Source organism: Zingiber officinale, chromosome 9A (assembly GCF_018446385.1).
Source record: "Zingiber officinale cultivar Zhangliang chromosome 9A, Zo_v1.1, whole genome shotgun sequence".
NCBI lineage: Eukaryota > Viridiplantae > Streptophyta > Magnoliopsida > Zingiberales > Zingiberaceae > Zingiber > Zingiber officinale.
In genome coordinates, this window is record NC_056002.1 from 104,283,076 (window position 1) to 104,305,514 (window position 22,439).

Below are 22,439 nucleotides of genomic sequence, written 5' to 3' on the forward strand. Positions count from 1 at the left end.
TTTTTAAAGCCAGAGTTTGAAAGCACATAGAAATCCATTAGTCATTTTTTAATGTTCATTGCCACAGACGATCAAACACTTGATCCGCATCGCCGCAGTTAAAACCAGCACACTCTCCTTCTAGAACTCCTCCGACGGCCGGCGGCGCGTAACACCAACCCAAGTCACACACCTCCGCACAATCAAACAGCGGATCATCCAAGCTCCAACCCACCGAGCTCTCACAATCATCAGCGGCCCGCAATACGATGTCCTCCTGCACCAGACGGCCGTCGTCCGGCCAGGTGGTGGATTTCCCGTCGTCCGTGACCAACAAATCATCAGACGAGGAGGCGACGACGGGCCGGCCGAGGATCTCCGCTTCCAGAGAACTAATCACGCCGCCGAGCCGGCCATCATCCGCCACCTCGTCGTCGAAGCAAGACGACGACTCCAGCATCTCTGCGAGCAGCGCGTCGTCGATGAGTTCCAGGTCGTCGCAGCTTTCAGTAGACATGGAAGCTTCCTGTGAGGCAGCAGCGGTGCGTGAGCGGCCTTATTATATAGCATCCGCGAAGAAGAGAACAGGGGAATCTATCGAATTAATTTCTGAAATCTTAGACAAAAAGAATTAAAAAAAAAAAGGAACGGAGAGTGGAGCGAGCACATGAATAAACAAAGGAGTGCGGAATTGACGATCTGCTTGAGGTGTCATCACACTACGAAGCAGATCAAAGAGGATGGGTTCGCTTTGGGATTGAAGATATGGTTTCAGTGGCAGGCAATGTTCTGACTTATAAGCGACGGCCATGCACAACGAGCATCAGTGATGCTGCTGATGGTGGGTGGCCTGGCTTCCAATTGGATTATGCACAAATGGCAGTGAATAATCACCGATTCCTATCAAATAGTGGAAAGCATTTCTCACAATAAATGTTGCATTTAATTTTAATAGAGAACAGTCAAATTTATTACAGAAAGAAACTTCAATCATACCAGAAAATTTGGTATGTTAAGTTTGGCCGCAGCTAATCTCTGTTATTTAGAAGAAAGAAGGCAACAATCTGTGGACGTTTTACAAAACGAACTCTGGACGTGCGTGCTAGAGATAGAGTGAATGAGTCTAGCCAGTGTTCCTAATGCCTGCAGCAATCCCCTTCATCGTTAATATGAGAGTGTCTTCCAGCCCAGGGGCATACTCACTAGTTGGATTCAGCTTCACCAAATCTGCTGCTGGACTGCAGTGATCGAGATTCTTCTGTAGATGGGGCTTCACATTTACATTGAAGCTGGGATCCCTCATCCTCTTCAACGTACACGCTTGGCAAACGTTAAGAGTCGTAATGTAAGCATGGCGCAGCCGTAATCGTTGCTTCAAGTAAGGATCGCCTTCAAGGAGATCCCTGTGGCCAGCAACCTACATGAGTTTGTGATAAAAGTTTTAGTGTGATCAAAACCAATCAGTGTGTTCCTACATTCTAATGACAGACAAGAGTATAGAGCTCACCTGAAGGAGAAGGCCTTTTGTTTCTTCGTAATTAGCCCTTAGTCGTTCGCCAAATGGCAGTAACTCCTTGGAAACAAGCAATTTATCGTAGACAGCAGCTATTCCTGGATCTCCCTTGGCAAAGACCATCTCAACCAAGTCTATTGTGACCCGAAAGAAGGGCCACTCCTTGTACATCTCCTTGAGCGTCTGAAGGTTTCTGATATCCTTCTGTAGTACATGCTTGAAAGCTGCACCAAAGCCAAGCCATACAGGGAGGTGAAACCTTGTCTGAGTCCAAGCAAAAATCCATGGAATTGCACGAAGAGATTCTATTCCCCCACTAGGCTTCCGCTTCGATGGCCGACTACCTATGTTCATCCTACCATACTCTGTTTCAGGTGTGGCCTGTGAATTTATAAACAAAAACATCTCAATGACAACAATAACGTCTCTTATGTAATATGAATGAATCAACTGGAGTTAGCATTGTCAAACAAGGGAATCACTAGTCAGTTACTAGAGATTTACGATTGCACAGAATCAGACAGAAGCATAAGATTCACACAACTGATTTTCTCAGCGGCATAAAAAAAAGAATACTTACTAGTCGGAAATATTCCACAAAACGTGGTTCCTTGAAAACTATTGAGCGATACTCTTCTGTGGCCACTATAGCCATCTCATCCATCAGTGCACGCCATTCTGGCTTAGGTGAAACAGGAGGGTGCATACCATGCTCAAGAGTAGCCGCCGTAAAACGTTGAAGTGTTCTGAAGCATAAATGCTCCTCGCCGAACGACTGTTCAATTACTTCCCCTTGGATTGTCACGCGAAATGATCCTTGGATCGTTTCCGGTGGCTGGGACAAGATAGCAAGATGAGTCGGGCCACCTCCTCTCCCAACAGTCCCACCTCGTCCAAACATTGTCAATTTCACACCATATTGCTTGGCAACCTTCACTAGCTCCTCTTGTGCTTTATATAACTGCCAAGCCGCCGAGAGTCGACCAGCATCCTTCCCTGAATCAGAATAACCAAGCATGACTTCTTGCTTGCCATTAATCCTGTTCATGTACCAATCTATTGAGAACAAGCGTGCTACAGCAGCAGGAGCTGCATCGAGATCTTGAAGCTTTTCAAACAGCGGCACAACTCTTAGTGGTTCCTTCACATGGCACTCACGCTGCAAGAGTTCCACTGCAAGCACATCTGACGGAGCAGTTGCCATTGAAATGATATAGGCACCAAAACTATCAGAAGGAAGCTCTGCTAGGACATGGAATGTCTGTAAAACATCAGCAATCTCCTCGGTCTGTGGGAGGTCAGGACCAAACAGAGGACGCTTGCCTCTAAGTTCTTGTAACAACCACTCTTGACGCTTTTCTTCTGACCAATCCCGGTACGATCCAATTCCAAGATGATTGGTGATGGAATCAAGAACATCAGTATGCCTATCAGATTCTTGCCTGATGTCCAGTCTCACAAGAGAAAGGCCAAAGGTAGACACTTGGCGCAGGAAGTCAAGAAGGCTTCCATCGGCGATTGGTCTATCACCACAAGAGCAGAGTGACCTATAACATAGCTCAAGTGGTTCCAGAAGCTGCAAAGAAATGATGATCAGCATGTTCTATAATATAAAGAGAATAATTATACATGCAATCACAAACAAAAAATCATAATTACCTGCTCAACATTAGTGAAAGTCAGTTCCTCAGATATATCTGAGGTTCCATTTGCCAGCAATTGCCTGGAATGTTCCCGTGTATTATACAGCTTGTCTCGCACATCGCCAAGTATAACACGATATGGCTCATTCGGAGGAATCTGTTTCCAGAACTCTGCATCCAGAAAGACCACGACCAGAAATAATAATTAGATCCACCCTAATGAACAGACTGTATGATCTTATGAAACATAATTTGAACAGCAGCAGCAATGAATCATAGGCGAAGCACGGTCATATAATAAGAAGGTTACTCAAATGCAAATGATAGACTATATATGATATTTAAAAGTATATGATTTGACAGTCAAAAGTGGATGAGCATATGGAATATGAAGAAAAGGGCTTTTTATCTTTTAGATGTTTGAACTTAAAGCCTCTAGTGGTTTAAATGAAACGGGTAAAAAGAATAAGTGTGATGGATGGAAGGATAAACAAGCATTTGAGAGCAAATGTGTTAACTTTTGTAGCATTTTGTATGGACAAAATAGAAAGAAAGAACAATCTGCTCAGATAGTATTATACAATCCAACAATATTAGAACGAGACAGTAATAAAAAAAAGTTCAACAATATTACAAAAGTTGTTCAATATACCTATGTAGTGCTTGGCATCTTTCCTTGTTGACCGATGAAGAACATTTGCCTGAATGCGAAGTTCATCCGTGCAGCGCCACATTGACAACTGTAAATCACCAAAATAGCCATACAAAGTATTAACTACTCTATGTGAAGCTATAAAATAGTCTATCTCCACTTATAACCCTATAGCAATTAAATTTAATTTGAAGCAACAAATTACAAAAATATAACAAGAATATCAACTAATGATTATAAGTTACTAAATACTGAACAAAGTATCATGCATCAAATAAAGACTATAGTTTCTGTAACATTTTTGCGAGAACAGCCCATACTGTTCTTAGTTTCTGAACTATGCTGCATATATTAAATTTCTTCATATTTCACGCTTCAAGTCTATGCTACTTGCATTCACCAATTAGTACAATGTGGTGTATAAATAAGGTATACCAAGGAGATATATCTTGAGTCAAATAGAAGAAAAAAGTTAAACTAAGCTGAAAGGTAGAGTTCCAACAGATTCAAAGGTTTTTGGTACCTCAAACATCAAATCTTCTATCTGAGAGTAGTACAAGGTTGCTGCTATCATGCGAGCCAACAAGCATACATCTCTTGTGGCATCCGGCGTGACTCTAGGATTACCTACACAGTACAAACAATGCATCAGCAGAGAAACGATGTTGCATCAGTACACCAGCAATGGTTCTCCTTGGCCAAAATTGGCTTATCTTACCATCACGATCCCCACCCATCCAGGAGGAGAATTGAATGAGTGGAGCATTGTAAGGAACACGTTCTTTTATTCCAATGTTCTTCAGAGCAGTATCAACACGCCGTAAGAATTTCGGCACACCTTTCCAAATTGTTTCATGGAAGTAGCTCATTCCTGCACGCATCTCATCCTGAGGAGTCGGCTGCGTTCGACGAATTTCGTCAGTCCGAAACGCAGCCTGAATCTGCAAATGAAAAACACAAGTGTTTACCATCTACGAGCTCGCATAAGGATTTTTATGTACAACCAGTTGCACCTGGACACACTAAAACAGAGAGACTCAACAAGTTACCTCTCTCTGGAGAGCTTCATCAAGCTCGTGGTGGTCATCAGAGGTAATGTCCTTTGCTGTGAGCTGTGTCAAGCAATTCCTTATCCTGAAGAAATATTTTCAAGAGTCAGAGAAGAGATAACAATGCTGAATTTAATATCTATTATATGGGCTAACATGTTAATCATTAACACACGAATTTTGCCATTTAGAACAAACCCATTAAAGTGATCTAATTTGTGTCTTGATTGCGGATTTGCATATTATTAGATGTGGACTCATATGTGTAGAACTCATTAGCTCGTTACCGTTAGCATTGATGGGTAGCTAACTGGTTTGGACCAATTATATTTATATGGGTGTGATCCCCATAGGAGAGGGGGTGGTAACCTAACCCTGATGGCTATCTCATTTTCCCCATTGGATTGAGACTGCGGAGCCGTCGCTCTCGTGCCTGTGGAAGATCACTCCCTGCGGCTAATTCAAGTTTTGATCTTCAGGTCTAGGATGAGGATGTCTCTGGATTCAGGTGCAGATTTACCGTTTATGTCTTTATGCTTCCGCTTTTGTTCATTTCGCATATTAGTTGTAGATCTCCGACAAGATCCTTTGTTGGATCGTTGAATCATTTTCTTAAAGGTTCTACGTTATGTTGTTGCACGATCCTAAATAGGGATTGTAAAATTACCATCAAACAATACTTCAGAAACTGTGAAAGCCAATGAATAACCTGGAATGCTTCTGCAGTAGCGATCTTCGAATTGACTGGGTTGGGTGTGCAGTAAAAACGAGATCGACAGTTTGGTTCTTCAAAGCATCAAAGACCTGTTCCGGTGACCTGTGCAATTTCTCGACTAGCCTTTTAAGCGTCTCTTCGATGTCAGACTCTGTAGTCGCATTGCTCTCATCAACGAAGTCTCCCTTCTTCAGCTTGTTCCTCCTGCGATGTGCAATCTGAACCTCCTCAGCCAGATTGCCCAGGTTGAGCATGTGGGAGAAAGAGCCGGCGACCAAGATAGAGTCTCCGGGGTCCAGGCCCATCAGCATATTTCCCAGCTCATCCAGCATGTTAATATCACCAGACCCTTCGTACTTGGCAGAGATCTCATAGCACTCTTGGACCTGCAGAGTGAATCCAAAATCGAGCACACCACACCAACTTTTGAGGGTTCTAAACTTTGAATAGAGATATGGATCTAAAAGTTGTCTTCTTCAAACATTGAAACATTTAATCTGATCTTTGAAAACCCCATGAAAAAAAGTAGAACATTATTCTATTTTATCGTGTACCGTTTCCCTGAGATCTTCTCCGTGCAAGCTTTGGAGGGTGTCGAGAAAGCTATCCACGAGAAGCGCATCGTATTCCACCAACTTGTCGTCCTCGGAGACCTTCGCCGGCGCCAGAAGCCTCAGTTGCGCATCGATGGACGACGAACGCCTCTCCAGTGTATTCTGTGACATTTCTCTCCCAGAGATTACACTGCAATTTCAGCTTCCGAAAGAAGATAAATTACAAAGACAATTTTCAACAGTGCAATTGTAGATATACAGAAAGTAGAAAGGAGATCCAATAGAATCGGATGGGATAAAAAAGGAGAGAGAAATGTTTTGGTAATTACTTTGAAAGGCATGAAATTTAGATTTATGCAAAATATGAATTTTAAAATTGTTCCGTTTTAACACATATTTTGAAGGAAGTTTTGATTATAATCTATATAATTACAAATCATATTTGTTTAGCATTAAGGTGGAATCTGCGACTCACACAGTCGGTCAGGAAATAAATAAGGAAATTGTAATTGACCAGATTATGTCACATTATCAAATATATATCATTAGAGGATATCACATTTTATAAAAATAAAAGAATAAGGGGGCGTTTGGTTCTTTCCTAGGAATAGGAATCGGAATGGGAATCATTGTATTGTGGAATGGGAATGGGTATGAGCATGGATATCACTCTTAAAAGCAATGTTTGGTTAGTTGTATATCTTCTATCGGAATAAATCAAAGTTTCTTTTTTTACCCTTAAAGGAAAATAAGAGAAAAAATTAGATGTGAGAGAAAGATAAATGTGAGAAAAAAATATGATGAAAGAGAATGATGAGAGAGAAAGTATTATGAGAGAGAAAGTGTGATAAGAAAGAATAAAGAGAGAAAGTGTGATGAGAGAAAATGAAAAAAGAGAGTGTGATTAAAGAGAGCATGATGAGAGAAAATATGATGTGAGAGAAAGTATGATAGGAGAGGATGAAGAGAGAGAAAATATAGTGAGAAAAATGAGGAGAGAGTGTGTCATGAGAGATATTGAGGAGAGAGAAAGTATGGTGAGAGAAAAAGAGAACAGTGAATATGATGGGAGAGATTGAGGAGAGAGAAAGTACGATGAGAGAGAAAGTGTGTTGAGGAAAAAAGGAGTAAGTGTGATAAGAGAGATTGAGGAGAGAGAAAGTATGATGCGAGAGAAAGTATGATGAGAGAGAAAGTGTGTTGAGGAAAAAAGAAGTGTGATAAGAGAGATTGAGGAGAGAGAAAGTATGATGAGAGAGAAAGTATGATGAGGAAAAAAGGAGGAAGTGTGATAAGAGAGATTGAGGAGAGAGAAAGTATAATGAGAGAGAAAGTGTGATGAGAAAAAAGAGTGTGTGATGGGAGAGATTGAGGAGAGAGAAAGTATGATGAGAGAGAAAGTGTGATGAGGGAAAAAAGAAGGAAGAGAGTGCGATGGAAGAGATTGAGGAGAGAGAAAGTGTAATGAGAAAAAAAGAGGAAAGAGAGTGTGATAGGAGAGATTAAGGAGAGAGAAAGTGTGTGATAAAATGATGAGAGAGAAAATATAATGAGAGAGAATAAGGAGAGATAAGTGATATGAAAGAATAAATAAATAAATATATTTTGATATTTGATATTAATGGAGAAAATTTTAGTTTTAAGTCAAGGGTATTTTTGGAATAAGGAAATATTTTGATTGATGAAAATAGGGTAATGATTCATTGAAGGGGAGGTACATGGGAATGAGTTATTACCCAATTTCAAGGATTCATTCCCTTATTTGTATTCCTATTCCTATAATCCAAACATTAACAATGGGAATCAATGATTCTCATTCCCATTCCCCACTCCTATTACCCTAAACCAAACGCCCCCTAAATATAATATGTTATTTCATTAGGTTGAGAATGCAATTTTAAGTTTACAATTTTAAATTAATTACAGACACTATTTTATATTTAATAATTTTATGCAACTTTATATTTGAGTTTTTTTTCTATATAAATTTAAACAAGATTAATAAATAAAGAAAATATATAATTTCCCCCTTGTATTTTCTTCTTTTCTCCTCCACAATTTATATTATTCTATTTTAGCAGACGCTGCCTGCCCTAAATCGCCCTTCTCATCGGCTGCTCTGATCTTTCTACCTGTCGTCGGCGGTGCGAGAGAGAAGCAGATTGAGGGAGAGGGAATCGTAATTCCAGGCAAAGATCGACGATGCCGCGGTTCAAGACGCCCTTCAGCGGCTACTCCGTCCGATTCAGCCCCTTCCACGAGGGCCGCCTTCTCGTCGCCACCTCCCAAAACTTCGGCATCCTCGGCAACGGCCGCCTCCACGTCCTCGACCTCCTCCCTTCCGCCCCCGCACCTGGCGCCCCTTCCATCGCGGAGCTCGCCGCCTTCGACACCGCCGACGGCGTCTACGACTGCTGCTGGTCCGAGTCCCACGACTCCCTCGCCGTCGCCGCAGTCGCCGACGGCTCCCTTAAGCTCTGGGACGTCTCGTTGCCTCCCTCTGCGAATCCCGTACGCTCCTTCCGAGAGCACTCTCGCGAGGCCCACGCCGTGGACTGGAATCCAGTCCGCCGCGATTCCTTCCTCTCGGCCTCCTGGGACGATTCGCTCAAGCTTTGGACCCTCGACCGACCCGCCAGCCTCCGCACCTTCCGCGAGCACTCCTACTGCGTCTACGCCGTCTCCTGGAGCCCCCGCCACGGAGACGTCTTTGCCTCCGCCTCCGGCGACCGAACTGCCCGCGTCTGGGACGTCCGCGATCCGACCTCCACACTTGTCCTCCCTGCCCACGAACATGAGATCCTCTCCTGTGACTGGAATAAGTACAACGAGTGCTGCCTCGCCACTGCCTCCGTAGACAAATTCATCCGCGTCTGGGACATCCGAGCACCTGCAAAGCCCCTGGCTAACCTTGCTGGCCACGGCTATGCAGTCCGCCGCGTCCGCTTCTCCCCTCACAGAGAAAGCATCCTGCTTTCCTGCTCCTATGATATGACCGTGTGCATGTGGGATTACAGAGTGGAGGATGCCCTCATTGCAAGGTACGACCACCACACTGAATTTGCCGTCGGGGTAGATATGAGTGTACTTGTAGAGGGCCTGGTCGCAAGCACTGGGTGGGACGAACTCGTCTATGTCTGGCAGCATGGGACTGACCCCAGAGCTATGCCATGAAGGTCTTGTCAATTTTTGGTCCTTTGTTAGGGATTATGCCGAAGATCATCATATAATTTTACGAAGCTTCACCTGAAATGATGAAGGGATGAAGAAGAGCTCATTACCAACCAAAATCAGATCATCTTGGGTATGCTAATCTTAATTTATAATAATGTCGAAGGATATTAAATTATAGATAGCATAGTCTGAATTCAAACGAAAATTTGGTTTTTTAATTGTGATGGGATAGATATGCATGCACTGTTTCATATTCAGATCACTCAATTGAATCCCTGCCAATATGCTTATGATTATCCCATTTCTATCTGAATTTGACTTTTTTTTCCTCCGTAGAGTGCCTAATTTTAGAAATCATGTTGCAATCACTACATGATGTTCCATATACTACTGAGAAGCTAAGTCATTGCATAATTGTGGATTGGCAGCACCCAATAAGATGCTTGAAATGAAATTAAGGTGTCAACTTGGTGTTTAGTCTCACCCAAATTCATGTATACTTCAAAGTTCAAGCTACATAAAACTTTTTTTTGTTTGTATTCTTAAGTGTTTGGATTTTGTTTTTAATGAACTTGATAACAACTTTTTGTAGAAGCATACAAAATGATAACTTTATTTCAGAGCAATTTCAATTATGCCCGGCCTGTTTGCCTCTGCATCCTGAGTGTTGTTCTAATTGTGTTTCCCCATGCTTTTGTTACCTTGAACTTCTTCTTCTTGAAGGTTAATGATTGAGGGGCTGGTTGGTTCAGTAGGGGGAATAGGAATGGGGATGGGAATGATATTAGTGGGGAATGATAATGGGTGTCATTAATTTAATGGTGCTGCTTGGTTTAGTAAGGGGAATGAGTATCATTATAAAAGATGTTGCTTGGTTATATCCTATCTGGGAATAGGAATGAGCTAATAAAGTTTCTGGACTCCTGGTGCTGGTTGATCTCATTGATCAGGAGCCTGTTCTGGTTCAGAATGCTCTGCTGCTCCTGGAGGAAGTTCCTTTGCAAGGCCCCCATGAGTTTGCCCTCGATTTGACTTCCATTGCCGATGACCAAGATATCCATCTCCAACATCTCCTTGTCTTTGTCACCAGAAGCCCTTCAAAGTGAGAAGACTTTAAATCAAAAGGCATATCAGAAACTTGCTAGGGTTTACTAGGGGAGGAGAAATATTTGCCATGGCAGCTTCATTTCAGAAAGGCAACGCAAGTGAGGAGATCAGATGCCACACAAGATGCTGCCGCGGCTTTCTTGAAGTCTCATTTAACAAATTCTTCTTTTGAATAATCAAGATGATAATCGAAGAAGGAAAACCGAAAGAAAGAAAAAATCAACCATCAGAGCACACGAACGGAGGAGAAAATAAAATCAGGGAACCAAGTTCACCATGGCTCAAAAGAAAGCTGGGTAAGAAAGATCTATGACGCAACCAAAACGCATGAAAAAGAGATCTTAAAAGGGGGGATCTTTTTCGTGGCAGATTGGTGTCATGATACATACCTCAGAGATGCGAAGGGCAGCGGTGAGAGGAAGGAGACGATGAAGGAGCGAAAACCATGATATCGACGATTTAGGCCTGCTTCCGTGTGTGTTTTTTTAAGGAATGGTTTTAACACAGTGATTTTAGAGGGGAATGAATGATTACCTGCAAATAAGGAATGAAACTAATGTGGAAATATGAAACCCTCAAACCAACCATCTATATTTCTTTCCTTTCCCATTTCCCATTTATCAAACCCTCAACAATTAGCGCCTGAGATCATACATGAAGTAGAATGAATAATATTGCACTTTATACATGAGCACACACCAACTATATATTCATCGTCTCTGGGTATCAAAGACAACTAGGAAGTAACTGTTATACCTTGAGATAAATAGACAGATAGAGAGGTCGCAAACTTACCCATTGGGTTGAGAGTTGAGACAACACCTATAATATGTTTAGATGAAGACATTTTAAATCTTGAGCTCTGATACTGTGTCGTCATGTTCTACCTAGGGTCAATGAACAATAGTTGACCTTCAATAAGTGTGACTTAATTATTGTCAGAACAAAATATAGCTGAATATAATTTATGGCTATCAAGAATTGCAACGTTCTACAAATGTCTACACAGAGACTATTCAATTACCAAACTAAACTGAACAAAGCAACGAAGTTAGCACGAATGTGCAATGTAAGGCTCAACAACATATGTAACTTGTTAATTTTTGGAGGTATTTTAGATTTGGGGATATTAATCTAATAATATGTATTTACTGTTTGGTTGTTTGGTAGTTCCCACTTGATCATAGACTTGACTCATTTCATGAATGGTTATGTTATTTGTGGCATTGTTATTTTGTTATTGCCATTAAGATGTTAAATAGGTCAAGTATAATATATACTTGTTAAAAGGAGACAATAAATTTTATAGTGTAGTTAGGGGATTTTAATTGATTAAAGTAAAAGTCATTCATTAAAGAAAACTTCAGTCATTAATTTGGATATTACTTGGCTTAGAGGGCAATAGAGGGATAAGGGTCAGATGATCAACTCCAAGTAGTTGAGATGGACATGACTATGCTGATGGAAATTATTGAAAATCAACGATAATATGAACAAAGGAGTTGAAAAAACTAGCAATAATAAGAACAGATTGATCAACGCATCAGTAAGCAGTTACCAAGATCAAAGAGGTGGCCGGACAGAGTTTGGAGTACTTTTTATTGAATGGTGAACGAATAAACAAGATTTAACATTTTAATCATCATGCTCCTTGCCATACAATTCAGATGCAAGAAACTCTCCCGACGGGAGCAGAGTGATTTCAGTTAATGGTACTCTGCGCCTAGCGGCAGGCTCTTGGTGCAAGATTCATCTGAATTGTCATATAGAATCGTGTAATTACTGCTGCTCACATTCCTAAAGTAGCAACCATCTGTGCTCTCATACGTGTACGCTTGTTCAGTGCTGCCTAGGCCACTCTGCACCAAGTTCCCCTTCACCTTCATGTAACCTCTTGCAGTCAGCAAATTCTTCAAGGAGCTGTATGCAAACCCAGATTTCTCTCCTGAGAGCTTCTTCTCATCAAACCCTAGAGATAAATTCGCGACCTGAGTGAAAGCATCGTTCGCTTGATCAGTAATCCCCGCGTACAGATAAAGCGGGAAGGTTCGAAGAAGATGTTCAGAGAACAAGACAGAAGACGGATGCTTGGTGTAGGTGCCGCACTCGAAATCTATAGTCTGGTTGATCATCTGGTTGCTTCCGTTCCCGGAGAAGATCATCGAGTTATGGAATTCGAGTTTTTGGAAGAAACGGGTGGTGATCTTCCCGAAAGAAGAGTTCACCCATCCGGTTGATGAAATGTACCTTCTTGCGCTGGTCTTGAACTGGCCATCAAGTCCCTCGAACTGGGCATAAAGCGACGGTGCGTAGCTCGGTGCTTCGTATGCGATCAAGCTTCCGGAGGTATGCGAGCTCTCCCCGTCCAACCAGAGATGCAGATTGGCATCGATGAACCAGACGTTTAGAGCATCGGTTACTCCGAAGCCATACTCATGAGGCTTCCCGTCCAAGACCTTCCCTAAGAAGGGAGTGATCTCGATGTCGTAAGAGGGGAGATCGAAGGATCCGATGCTGGAAATGGGTCTCCACAGAAGAGGGTTGACTCCGCCGGTGTGGATCACGGTGAACGGCCAGATGGCGCCGACGACCTCGCCGTCTAGGCTGGCTAGCACCTCCCTGAATGGCCCGTTTCCTGGGAGATCGGTGATGTTGTTCTCCGACAGGTAGACATTGGGGGGATTGGTGTACCAGAACTCATCTCTGGAGTGGAAGGATAGGTACACCTCGAGGACTGCACGGTAGGTGTTCGCCGGGACGGCGAGCTTTGTCGATTGGACGTCCGTTGAGTTCTGTATCAAGAACCACTGCCCGTCGTTCAGCGGGAGGCTCCGGGAGAGAGGGAGAACCAGATCTGCCGGGGCGGAGAAGCTGGGAACCTGGTAGTCGGCGGCGCGGCGGCGGTCGTGCGAGCGATCGAAGTAGAAATGGAGGGAGACATTGACGTGGTAGACGCCGGTGTAGGTGTCGTCGACTACATTGCCGAGGTAGACTGCGAGGGTTTGCGGGCGGGCGAAGAGGGCGGCGTAGCGGGTGACGTCCTTGCGGACGGTCCAGACAATGCCATTGGGACGGGGCTCGGCGGTGCAGCCGCGGAGGAGCTCGACGCCGCCGAGCCACACGCCGAAGATCCGGTCGAATTGGCGCCCCTGGGAGGAGGCGTGCCATTGGAGAACGACGTGGGAAGGGGAGCGGCCGCGACGGAGGCGGGCGCAGGGAGGACGGTAGGCGGCGGTGACGGGAGGCTGGCCGTAGGTGTATCCGAAGTCGTGTTGGAGGAGGAGGGCGGAGCAGGCCGGGGCGGAGGCGGGAGGGAGGGGAACGGGCTTGGCGACCTCGAAGAAGGTGGTGGGGGCGAAGGGCGGCAACGCCTTCAGGGATAGCCCCTCGTCCGCGGCGGTGAGCTCCACTCTGTGGAGGCGGGCGGCAGAGATGTTGGCATTGAATGCGAGGACGAAGAGCACGAGGAGCAGAGGAGAGGCGGCGGCGGCAGCCATCGGGATGCGTGAGAATCTCCGCCTCGCTGAAGGAATCAAACCTAATCCTTTTATATTTTGGGAAGAAAATTAATTGAAGGATCTCACGTTGTTGGAATATTCTGGATAGCTAATTATGAAAATTAAAAATTATATTATTATTAATTATTTTATTTATTTATTTATAAAATAAAAAACAAATAAACTAGCTGAGATCATACTCAGCCTAGTTACAATTCACAACCAAATATAATCTCGTAAGACCTGGAAGCAAGTACTTGAAAGATCTGACTCCGATGCCTAGATTGACATGGTCAGATCTAAAGTACTCATCCCCAAAGCGGCCTTGTCCCTCCTATCCCTAACAACTTCACTGCCGTTCCCCTCTAGTGCCTTTTCCTGCCCACCGGCCATCGATGAAGCGCTCGAGGGGGTAAGCGTAAGCGACAGCAAACTAGCCGCCGCATCTTCGTGATCTTCCTGCCCCTTCTCCAGATTCAAAATCGGATCCGCCATCGCACTCGTCCTCCTCTTCTTCGCGTCACTTGGATCGACCTGATGAGGCCGGAAGGTTTTCATGACGAACATCGACATACAGATTGAGCAAACAATTGCGTTGCCTTTTGTACCTCGAGACGAAATGCGCTTTGAGATTCAGGTTCGCGCGTCGGATATTGGGCAGAAGGACTATTGGTGAATGGAGTACCGATGCCGGTGGGAACAACCCCTTTCTCCCAACGGCAATCTTGCTGTCTGTTTGTTACAAAAACCAAAGGTGGAGAATTTAGACTACATCCTAATGGAAAATGATGATCATATATATGTTGTATGATTAACCCTTGTAACTGCTCCTGCGGTCGGTGATGAAGACCGTCGCCAATGCGGTGACGATTACTTTGATGATGAATGCTCCGGCTGTCGTCGAATCCCGAGGGCCGCAATGAGCTCGTTGTTCGCGGGTAGAACATCTCGTGGAGACGTTGTGTTCTCAGCAGCAGATCCATGGGCTGCATAGCTGCATGCCAAGAGTTCCATGTTGGTAATTCAATCGATCTCTTAATCAAGGAGGAGTCTGATCAGGGCTAGCTAGCTAAACCTGAAGAAATGGTGGACTTCTCGCGACCTAAGCCATCCTGCTTCTTGCTCCGATACATCTGATCGGACACAAATTAAACGGCAGATCGAAAAGTTATCGACTAATTGTGTCAATTTTCCTCACCTGTAGGTGGCTCTTTACATGAGCAATGCTCAGCCCCCTCACGTTCATCAGCTGAAGCACCAACTTTGGGGTGGCTCCTGCAAATTGTTAATATAATCCTCTATATATTATTAATCGATGGATACAAGTAAAGTGGATAACTGGTTGGTGTCAACTAAAAAAAAAAATTTGCGTTTACTTTCTTGGCCGCCGAGCCTGTCGACGGCGTGGACGAAGGCGAGGTGGAGATCCGACGTCCACCGCAACCTCGGCAGCTTGGACCGCACGTACTGCCTCACCTTCGTGCCTCTCTCGCTGCTCCCTTCCCTTTCGTCCTCCTCCTCGATATCGTCCTCGCTACGGACATCCTCGTTGAGATCAAAAGCCTCACGAGGCCTCTTTTGGCTCTTGTCCTCCTCCATATCGATCCCTCCTCGCTACACAGCCATTGAGCGATCAATCAACGGACGAAGGAATGCAAATTAACGAATTAAACTGATCATCTGAATCCAAAGAATGAATCTCTCTGTTTTATATATACTAGTTCGATCGAGCTAGGGGAGAAATTTAAAGGTTGAATTGTACGATGGCCGGAGCTGGTGAGGGAAGAGAAGGGTCAGTCAACAGCTACTACTGTTCATGTGACGAAAAGGACGCACAAGGGGCGTTGAGCCGTTGACACTTGCGGCGCCGGGACGATCGAACATTTTTCCCAAGATTATTATTATTATTATTATTATTATTATTATTATTATTATATTTCAAACATTCTGTGGAGCGTTTGCAATTGATCATATAAACTCCAATGCTTATAAGAAAAATGTGTACGTGTTTAATTAGAGCATTCTAAGCACGACTGTAATTGGATGACTGATGATAAGACTCGATACCAACCAATTGGAGGCCGAGTTTGACATTCACATTTGTAAATATTTTAAATTCATTTGAGTTTATAATTTAACAGTGTGTCAAACTTGTATTCGTCGGTCGACCTAGCTAATTTAAGTGAAAAAAGATTAATTAAAGTATATATATTTTGTGTGTTTGTCTCTTTTGAAGTTTCTCATGTAAAACCCATGTGAAAGGCATCTACAAGGTCATCATATCTAATTAATTAAAATTTTGACTTTCAGTCGATGGAGCCGTAGATCAAATAGTAGAATGTAATTAATTAAAATTTGACTTATGGGTAAGATTGCATGCGTTAAGTTGTGAGGTGCAGGGGCGGATGTAGGTAGGGGGCGGCGTCGGCGGTCGCCCCCCCTTGCTGGCAGACCAAAAAAAAAAAAAATCGGAGTGCTTCACCGTGGCGTAGAAAAAATTGCAATCAAAGCAGCGAGCAGGAGACGGGGAAAATGAAGAGACGAAGAAGAACAGTTCATTTGATTAATTGTGGACCACGTGTCCAGTTTGACACAATCACGTATTCACGTGTCCACTTTGTCATATTTCCATTCCATATATAATTTATATAAAGGTTTATTTTTATATTTATTTAATTGTTTTTATCTCTCCTCCTCTGTTTGTTTTGTTTCCGCCGCCGCTCACCCTTTATCTCTTCATATTTTTATTTTCCATTCCACTTTAACCTTGTGATCTTGGTCTTGCCCTTTGTTTCTTCTCGCTGCTGAGCACCAACCAAAACGGCAAAGCCGGAAAGTCCTACGCCAAAGGTTTTTTTTTCCTCTCTTCCGAGTTCCGATCAAAGCGGCAAAGCGCCAAAGCTCAAAGGTGAAGTCTTCAACGGTTCAGCCTTCATGTAAGTGGATTTTATTTTATTTTATACCTGAATTTTATTTTATTTTTTTAATAATTATTTGATTATTTCTTGATTACCATGTATGATACAATTAATAATTTAAAATTTTAATTGTTTAAATATTTAGTTGCTTTTTATCACCTCTCTTGTTAAATGGTTCACATTATTTTATGTTGATAATTTTTTCCCATACATTATTATTTGTAGAAAATGTTGAGATATTTTGCAAAGAGACCTAGGAGTTCAATTGAATCGTCTAGTGTTCCGGATGAAGAGTCTACTCCTGCACCACAACCACCACCACCTCCTCCTCCACAAATTTTATTTGAAAATATTGAAAATCTGAGTAGTGAAGTAGAAATTGTTGCTGATCCTGGTTTACGAAAATTGATTGAAGAGTATGATGTTGGTGCTAGAGATCGTATTCGAAAAGAATATGTTGCTATAGGCCCTTGTCAACCTCGAGGCCATAATTTTCCAAGAAAAAAAATGGGTAAAGATAATAGATGTTTCAGAGAGGTTTGGTTTAAAGACCGTGATTGGTTGGAGTATAGTGTTTCAAAGGATGCAGCCTTTTGTTTCTGGTGTTATCTTTTTAGACCTAGTAATATAGGGTTTGGAGGAGATGATGTGTTTACGAGATCTGGTTTCATAAATTGGAAAAAAGCAATTGAAAAATTCAATGAGCATGTAGGTGGAGTTGGTAGTGCGCACAATGAGGCAAGGATACAGTTTGAGGGTTTCAAGAATCAAAGACAAAGTGTGGAGTATTCATTTTCATCGGGGAAACATGAGCTTGAAGTTGCTTATCGCAAACGCTTGACTTCCATTTTAAAAGTAATTCGATTTTTGTTGTTACAAGGATTACCTTTTCGGGGACATGATGAGTCTTCGACATCATCCAATAGAGGAATTTTTTTAGAATTGCTCAAATGGTATAGTTCAGAGTGTCCAGAAGTTGCGGCAGTTGTTGGAATGAATGCACCTGGAAATAATCAAATGATTGCCCCAAAAATTCAAAAGCAATTGGTGAATGCTTGTGCAGTTGAGACCACAAATGCTATTCTAGCTGATCTTGGAGATAGATGGTTCACTTTACTACTTGATGAGGCTCGTGACTGTTCAGTGAAAGAGCAAATGGCAGTTGTTATTAGATATGTGAACAAGCATGGGGAGGTGATTGAACGATTTATGGCTGTAGTTCATGTTGCGACAACTACAGCTGCTTGTTTGAAGGAGGCAATCGACTCTTTATTTGCTAAGTATGGTTTATCAGTGGCGAGATTGAGGGGTCAAGGATATGATGGTGCTTCAAATATGTCTGGAGAATTTAATGGCTTAAAGTCACTGATAATGAAAGAAAATCCGTATGCATTATATGTTCATTGTTTTGCTCATCAACTCCAGCTAGTGGTTGTAGCCGTTGCTCAAGCAAATCAATATGTTTGTGATTTCATGTGGATTGTTGGTTCGATTGTGAACACATCTGCATCATCTTGCAAAAGGGCCGACAAACTTCGACAACTTGAACATGATAGAAAAGTTAAACTTCTTGAAAGATGAGAGATTAGTTCTGGTAGAGGACTAAACCAAGAAACTAGTCTAGCTAGACATGGAGATACACGATGGGGGTCTCATCATTCAACTTTATGTCGTATTGAACAAATGTGGCCATCTGTTATAGAGGTTCTTCAAAATTTGATTGATGATGGTGATCGTTCTTCTAAGGGTTTAAGTAGAACTTTGGTTGAAAGAATGGAGAGGTATGAATTTGTGTTTATTCTACTATTGATGAAACGTATATTGGCAATCACAAATCATTTGTCAACCGTTCTACAAGAGAAAGATCAAAATATTGTGAATGCGATGCGTTTGATCAATAATGTGAAATGCAAATTGCAAAAGTTGAGAGATTCTAGATGGGATATTTTACTTGAGGATGTGAAGAAGTTTTGTAACACTCATTCCATTGAAATAATTAATATGACAGATAACATCAACAACCGTAGTCGTTTGAAGAGAGATGGAAAAAATGTTAATTTTTATCACTACTACCATGTTGAAATCTTTTGTGAGGTAACTTCATAATTCTTTTTTTGTTTACCGTCAATTAAATTCTTTTAAACATTAACATATTTATTAATTTTTACTTTTGTTGTTTGATTTTTAAATTGTAGGTTATCGATATTATTCTACAGGAGATGGATAGTCGTTTCTCTGAAACAACTACAGATTTGTTGATTTATATGTCATGTCTTGATCCTAGAAACTCGTTCTCTAGATTTGATGTACAGAAGTTAGTGCGCCTGACTCATTTTTATGAGGATGATTTTTCTTGGAATGAGCGTATGTTGGTTGAACAAGAGCTTGAAACATATATTGATGACGTCAGATCGGATGAACGGTTTGAAGGCATTTCAGATTTGGGAGCTCTTGCAAAGAAAATGATTGAAACAATGAAGAACCGTGTGTTTCCTTTGGTTTATCGGATGATTGAGCTAGCCTTACTTCTTCCAGTTGCTACTGCAACTGTTGAAAGAGTGTTTTCGGCAATGAATATTGTCAAAACAGATTTGCGAAATAGGATTGGAGATGAATGGATGAATGATAGTTTGGTAGTATATATCGAGAAAGATGTTTTTAATACTGTCGACAATGAGCCAATTTTACAGCGTTTTCAGAACATGGAGTCTCGAAGAATGCAATTGTCACGTATTCGTTAGTAGGTTGCTTTAAAATTTTAATATTATTGTACTAGTTTCTTTTCATAATATTGTACCTTTTTCTCCTGTATGCAAGTTATTTAATTTTTTTTTTAATTACATAGAAGTTATTAACTGTTCAAAAAAATTTCATCGCGCTTAAATCACGGTCGCCCCTCCATGATTGAATTCCTGGATCCGCCACTGGTGAGGTGTTGTCATTAGGTAGAAGTTGTTAAATTAATTAAAGAGGGAACCAACAAGCACTAATGAATGATGCAGAACAAGAAATGAAACAACTGTACTAATATTTTATCCATAAAAATAATTCGACAATTTCTCAAATTACGCACCCAAGGATTGAGATTGCCCAAAAGATATAATGAGAGTTGAGAATGCGCAAATTAAACATACACATCTTTTTCGTTTTACCCCTCTGTCAAAGCCTTGTCTTTCCTTATTCTTTTATATGCATCAACTTTCCTTTATTTTCTTTTCTTTTAAATTAAGTTAAAAAAATTTTCTCTTCTCTCAATTGTAAAATGTCTTAGCAGGTGTCTAACATTTTCCATACAAAGGATACAGGACAAATACTCTCTGTGATTTAACCCTTTCCTATGGGACTACGTTGGAAGGGTAGTTAAGGTGATGACTTCATCTTTGCTCCAACTTTATAAAAATCAACATCGCAGCTTAATTACACCAGCACCATAACAGTGCTAGTGTGTTAAGTTTTGATGTTAAATTAAAAAAAAAAATAAAGAAAGATATATTTGGGCTACAAAGTATTAAAAAAATCCACGAGAATTGAAATAAGTTCAATTCGAACTATCTAAATTCATCAATTGATTTTACTCGAAACTCATTATGGACGTAGGAGATTTAAATTGTTTAAAAATTGATATGTAATGGAAGAGGATAATATAGTAAGGGTATGTATAGTGCTTTATATCTAATTTTGACATTCCTATGATGAATTATATGTATATATCAATTACTATAAACTTTAAAAACTTCAAGCTAACATCTCTAAGCACATAGATTCCAGGACACTTCAGAAATTTATAGTATTTGAAATAAATTCAATAAAAATTTTCTAAGTTCATCCATGAGTTTAGACTAAATCTCATTGATAATTACGTACATCATCTCTATTTTGAATACAGAATAAATATTCTTATAAATTCTTAAAACGTTAAGTTTAGAGTCAACATGTAATTATGGCCATCATCACACACAAACACCAAATTAAGTCGAAATGCTATACATTGTCTTTGAGGGCATTTACAAGGTTAGCTAGCTAGTCATGACCTCAACTTGATCATTGTTCTCTCATCGTTGGAGTTGGTAATTAATGGTCCTCCAAAGCTCGCGGAATTAGATAAAGTAGCAGTTGAGCCATCCATTTACGTATGGTCATGGAACCGTAATATATATATATATATATATTCGAAATTTAATGCGTAGAAAGAGTTGGTTGGTTAGGTGTGTTTACTATAAAAACACTCAACCTAGCGCAGGGTCCATATTGTTATTATGATCGTCCATTAGATTCTTAAAATTTCAATGGCGACTTATGGTTTGGTAGAAGCCTTATCGACAATAATGAAGTGAATTAAAAGAATCATAAATACACTCACGGAAAAGGACAATTATTTATCCTAAAATCAAGAAAGATAATTGCGCACAAGAAAAATAACAAGAAAGGACAAATGTTCTTCGGCTTATGTTAAAAAAAATTAATTAAAGAATTAATGATTGAATATCTAATGCTAACAAAAAAAAAAAAAAAACAAGACTCACTGTTGGTCTATTTAATTTGTTTATTCATGGAGTTATGAAAGCTCAATTGAGTTGATATTGCACACAAGGGTCCATCTTAGCGTTCAATTCTCTATTCTGGTTTTCTTACTTGTCCATATTATTTTATTTAATTATCAAAAGAATCATTATAGCTTTTTATTCTCGATTATTATTATGGATCTAGTCTGAGATCAAAGAATGATCACGTATCCACGGCCGATCTCTTTTGGTAGGTGGATGCATGTCAGGTTTGTTTCTTGTCAGCAATTATCAAGCTGAGTTACGTACTTTGGCGAGACGTAGTCAAAACCTATAAGACATTGATTATAATAACGAAGTAAAAATGAATATGCTTTCAGTTGCTGTTTAGTTGAAATTTAACATGTTTTTTATTTATTTTTATTTGAAGGATTATTCCTTGAATTGAAGGATTAATTATTCTCATTCAAACCGTTTGGATGATGCGAGTTAGGCAAGTAGGTCGCCAGACTCATCAATGGAAATTAGAAAATAAAAGAGTTTGAATCTAAAAATTATGAAGCACCGGATCAACTTGTCCTCCTTCCTTATTGTATTTAGAATGTGATTCGATACAATCGTTTTCAACTCGTAGGAAAATGGGGAGCTAGGGACAATCAACAGAGAATAGAGGCAGACAGATAGAGAGAGACATGCATATATGGAACTGATTGATCAATCACTTTGTTGATTAATGAATGAATGGTATTATTGAGAATTTCTAGCTAGTACCTTTTTTTCTTCCATGGAGGCTTAGCCTCTTCTTCTTCACTGACGGCCAATTATTGCACTTTTTTTGATGGTTGCTGAACTTTCGGTGGCTTTATTTGGAAGAAGAGATGTAAGTATTAATCAATCGACGATCAAGGAAGCAGTGTGCTAGCTCTTATTGTCCACACGCAGTTGAGTGCCTCTTTATCTTTTCCACGACTCTGTGAACCCATCGCAGCCCCGCGAGTCGTTGTCAATTGTCATCCTCGAAAGAAGCTCTGTTTTTCCTTCTACAGCAGCTGTAGACCTGCCTCATGTGACAAAAGGTGATGAGTTATGTCCTTCTGCGTCCGTCCAAAACATTCAAAATGGAGCAGTGGGCGTAG

At 41.1% G+C, this 22,439-nt stretch overlaps 6 protein-coding genes across 8 annotated transcripts; 3 read left to right on the forward strand and 3 right to left on the reverse strand.

The window, feature by feature from the left end:
* Positions 1–15: 15 nt before the first annotated feature.
* On the reverse strand, positions 16–6,348 carry LOC122020858 (phosphoenolpyruvate carboxylase 2-like). 2 transcript variants are annotated; one of them, XR_006122350.1, is made up of 12 exons: positions 6,106–6,348; positions 5,546–5,937; positions 4,837–4,921; positions 4,506–4,728; positions 4,311–4,414; positions 3,788–3,875; positions 3,152–3,306; positions 2,073–3,068; positions 1,487–1,873; positions 976–1,396; positions 647–879; positions 16–505 (listed from the first exon to the last, which is right to left on the reverse strand). XR_006122350.1 is itself a non-coding variant. In XM_042578887.1 (10 exons), exons 1-10 carry the CDS (start codon positions 6,274–6,276, stop codon positions 1,103–1,105), a joined length of 2,895 nt encoding a protein of 964 aa, XP_042434821.1. In that variant the 5' UTR covers positions 6,277–6,348; the 3' UTR covers positions 900–1,102. The 2 variants fall into 2 exon arrangements, 1 of the variants encoding a protein (XP_042434821.1); XM_042578887.1 differs by lacking the exons at positions 16–505; positions 647–879 and having other exon boundaries at positions 900–1,396.
* A 1,853-nt stretch (positions 6,349–8,201) lies between these two features.
* On the forward strand, positions 8,202–9,575 carry LOC122020863 (peroxisome biogenesis protein 7-like). The gene has a single exon (XM_042578891.1). The coding sequence runs from the start codon at positions 8,308–8,310 to the stop codon at positions 9,277–9,279; it is 972 nt and encodes a 323-aa protein (XP_042434825.1). The 5' UTR covers positions 8,202–8,307; the 3' UTR covers positions 9,280–9,575.
* A 2,437-nt stretch (positions 9,576–12,012) lies between these two features.
* Positions 12,013–13,928, reverse strand: LOC122020860 (peptide-N4-(N-acetyl-beta-glucosaminyl)asparagine amidase A-like). Its single transcript, XM_042578889.1, has one exon. It carries the CDS (start codon positions 13,881–13,883, stop codon positions 12,093–12,095), a length of 1,791 nt encoding a protein of 596 aa, XP_042434823.1. The 5' UTR covers positions 13,884–13,928; the 3' UTR covers positions 12,013–12,092.
* A 164-nt stretch (positions 13,929–14,092) lies between these two features.
* On the reverse strand, positions 14,093–15,647 carry LOC122021111 (transcription factor HHO5-like). Of its 2 annotated transcripts, XM_042579198.1 has the most exons (6): positions 15,260–15,645; positions 15,082–15,158; positions 14,959–15,016; positions 14,700–14,877; positions 14,492–14,615; positions 14,093–14,417 (listed from the first exon to the last, which is right to left on the reverse strand). In XM_042579198.1, exons 1-6 carry the CDS (start codon positions 15,480–15,482, stop codon positions 14,163–14,165), a joined length of 915 nt encoding a protein of 304 aa, XP_042435132.1. In that variant the 5' UTR covers positions 15,483–15,645; the 3' UTR covers positions 14,093–14,162. The 2 variants fall into 2 exon arrangements, with proteins under 2 accessions (XP_042435132.1, XP_042435131.1); XM_042579197.1 differs by having other exon boundaries at positions 14,492–14,877; positions 15,260–15,647.
* A 2,147-nt stretch (positions 15,648–17,794) lies between these two features.
* On the forward strand, positions 17,795–18,382 carry LOC122019411 (zinc finger MYM-type protein 1-like). Its single transcript, XM_042576880.1, has one exon. The coding sequence runs from the start codon at positions 17,795–17,797 to the stop codon at positions 18,380–18,382; it is 588 nt and encodes a 195-aa protein (XP_042432814.1).
* A 102-nt stretch (positions 18,383–18,484) lies between these two features.
* Positions 18,485–19,542, forward strand: LOC122019412. Its single transcript, XM_042576882.1, has 2 exons — positions 18,485–18,853; positions 18,997–19,542. The coding sequence occupies exons 1-2, from the start codon at positions 18,485–18,487 to the stop codon at positions 19,540–19,542; spliced, it is 915 nt and encodes a 304-aa protein (XP_042432816.1).
* The last annotated feature ends 2,897 nt before the right edge of the window (positions 19,543–22,439 follow it).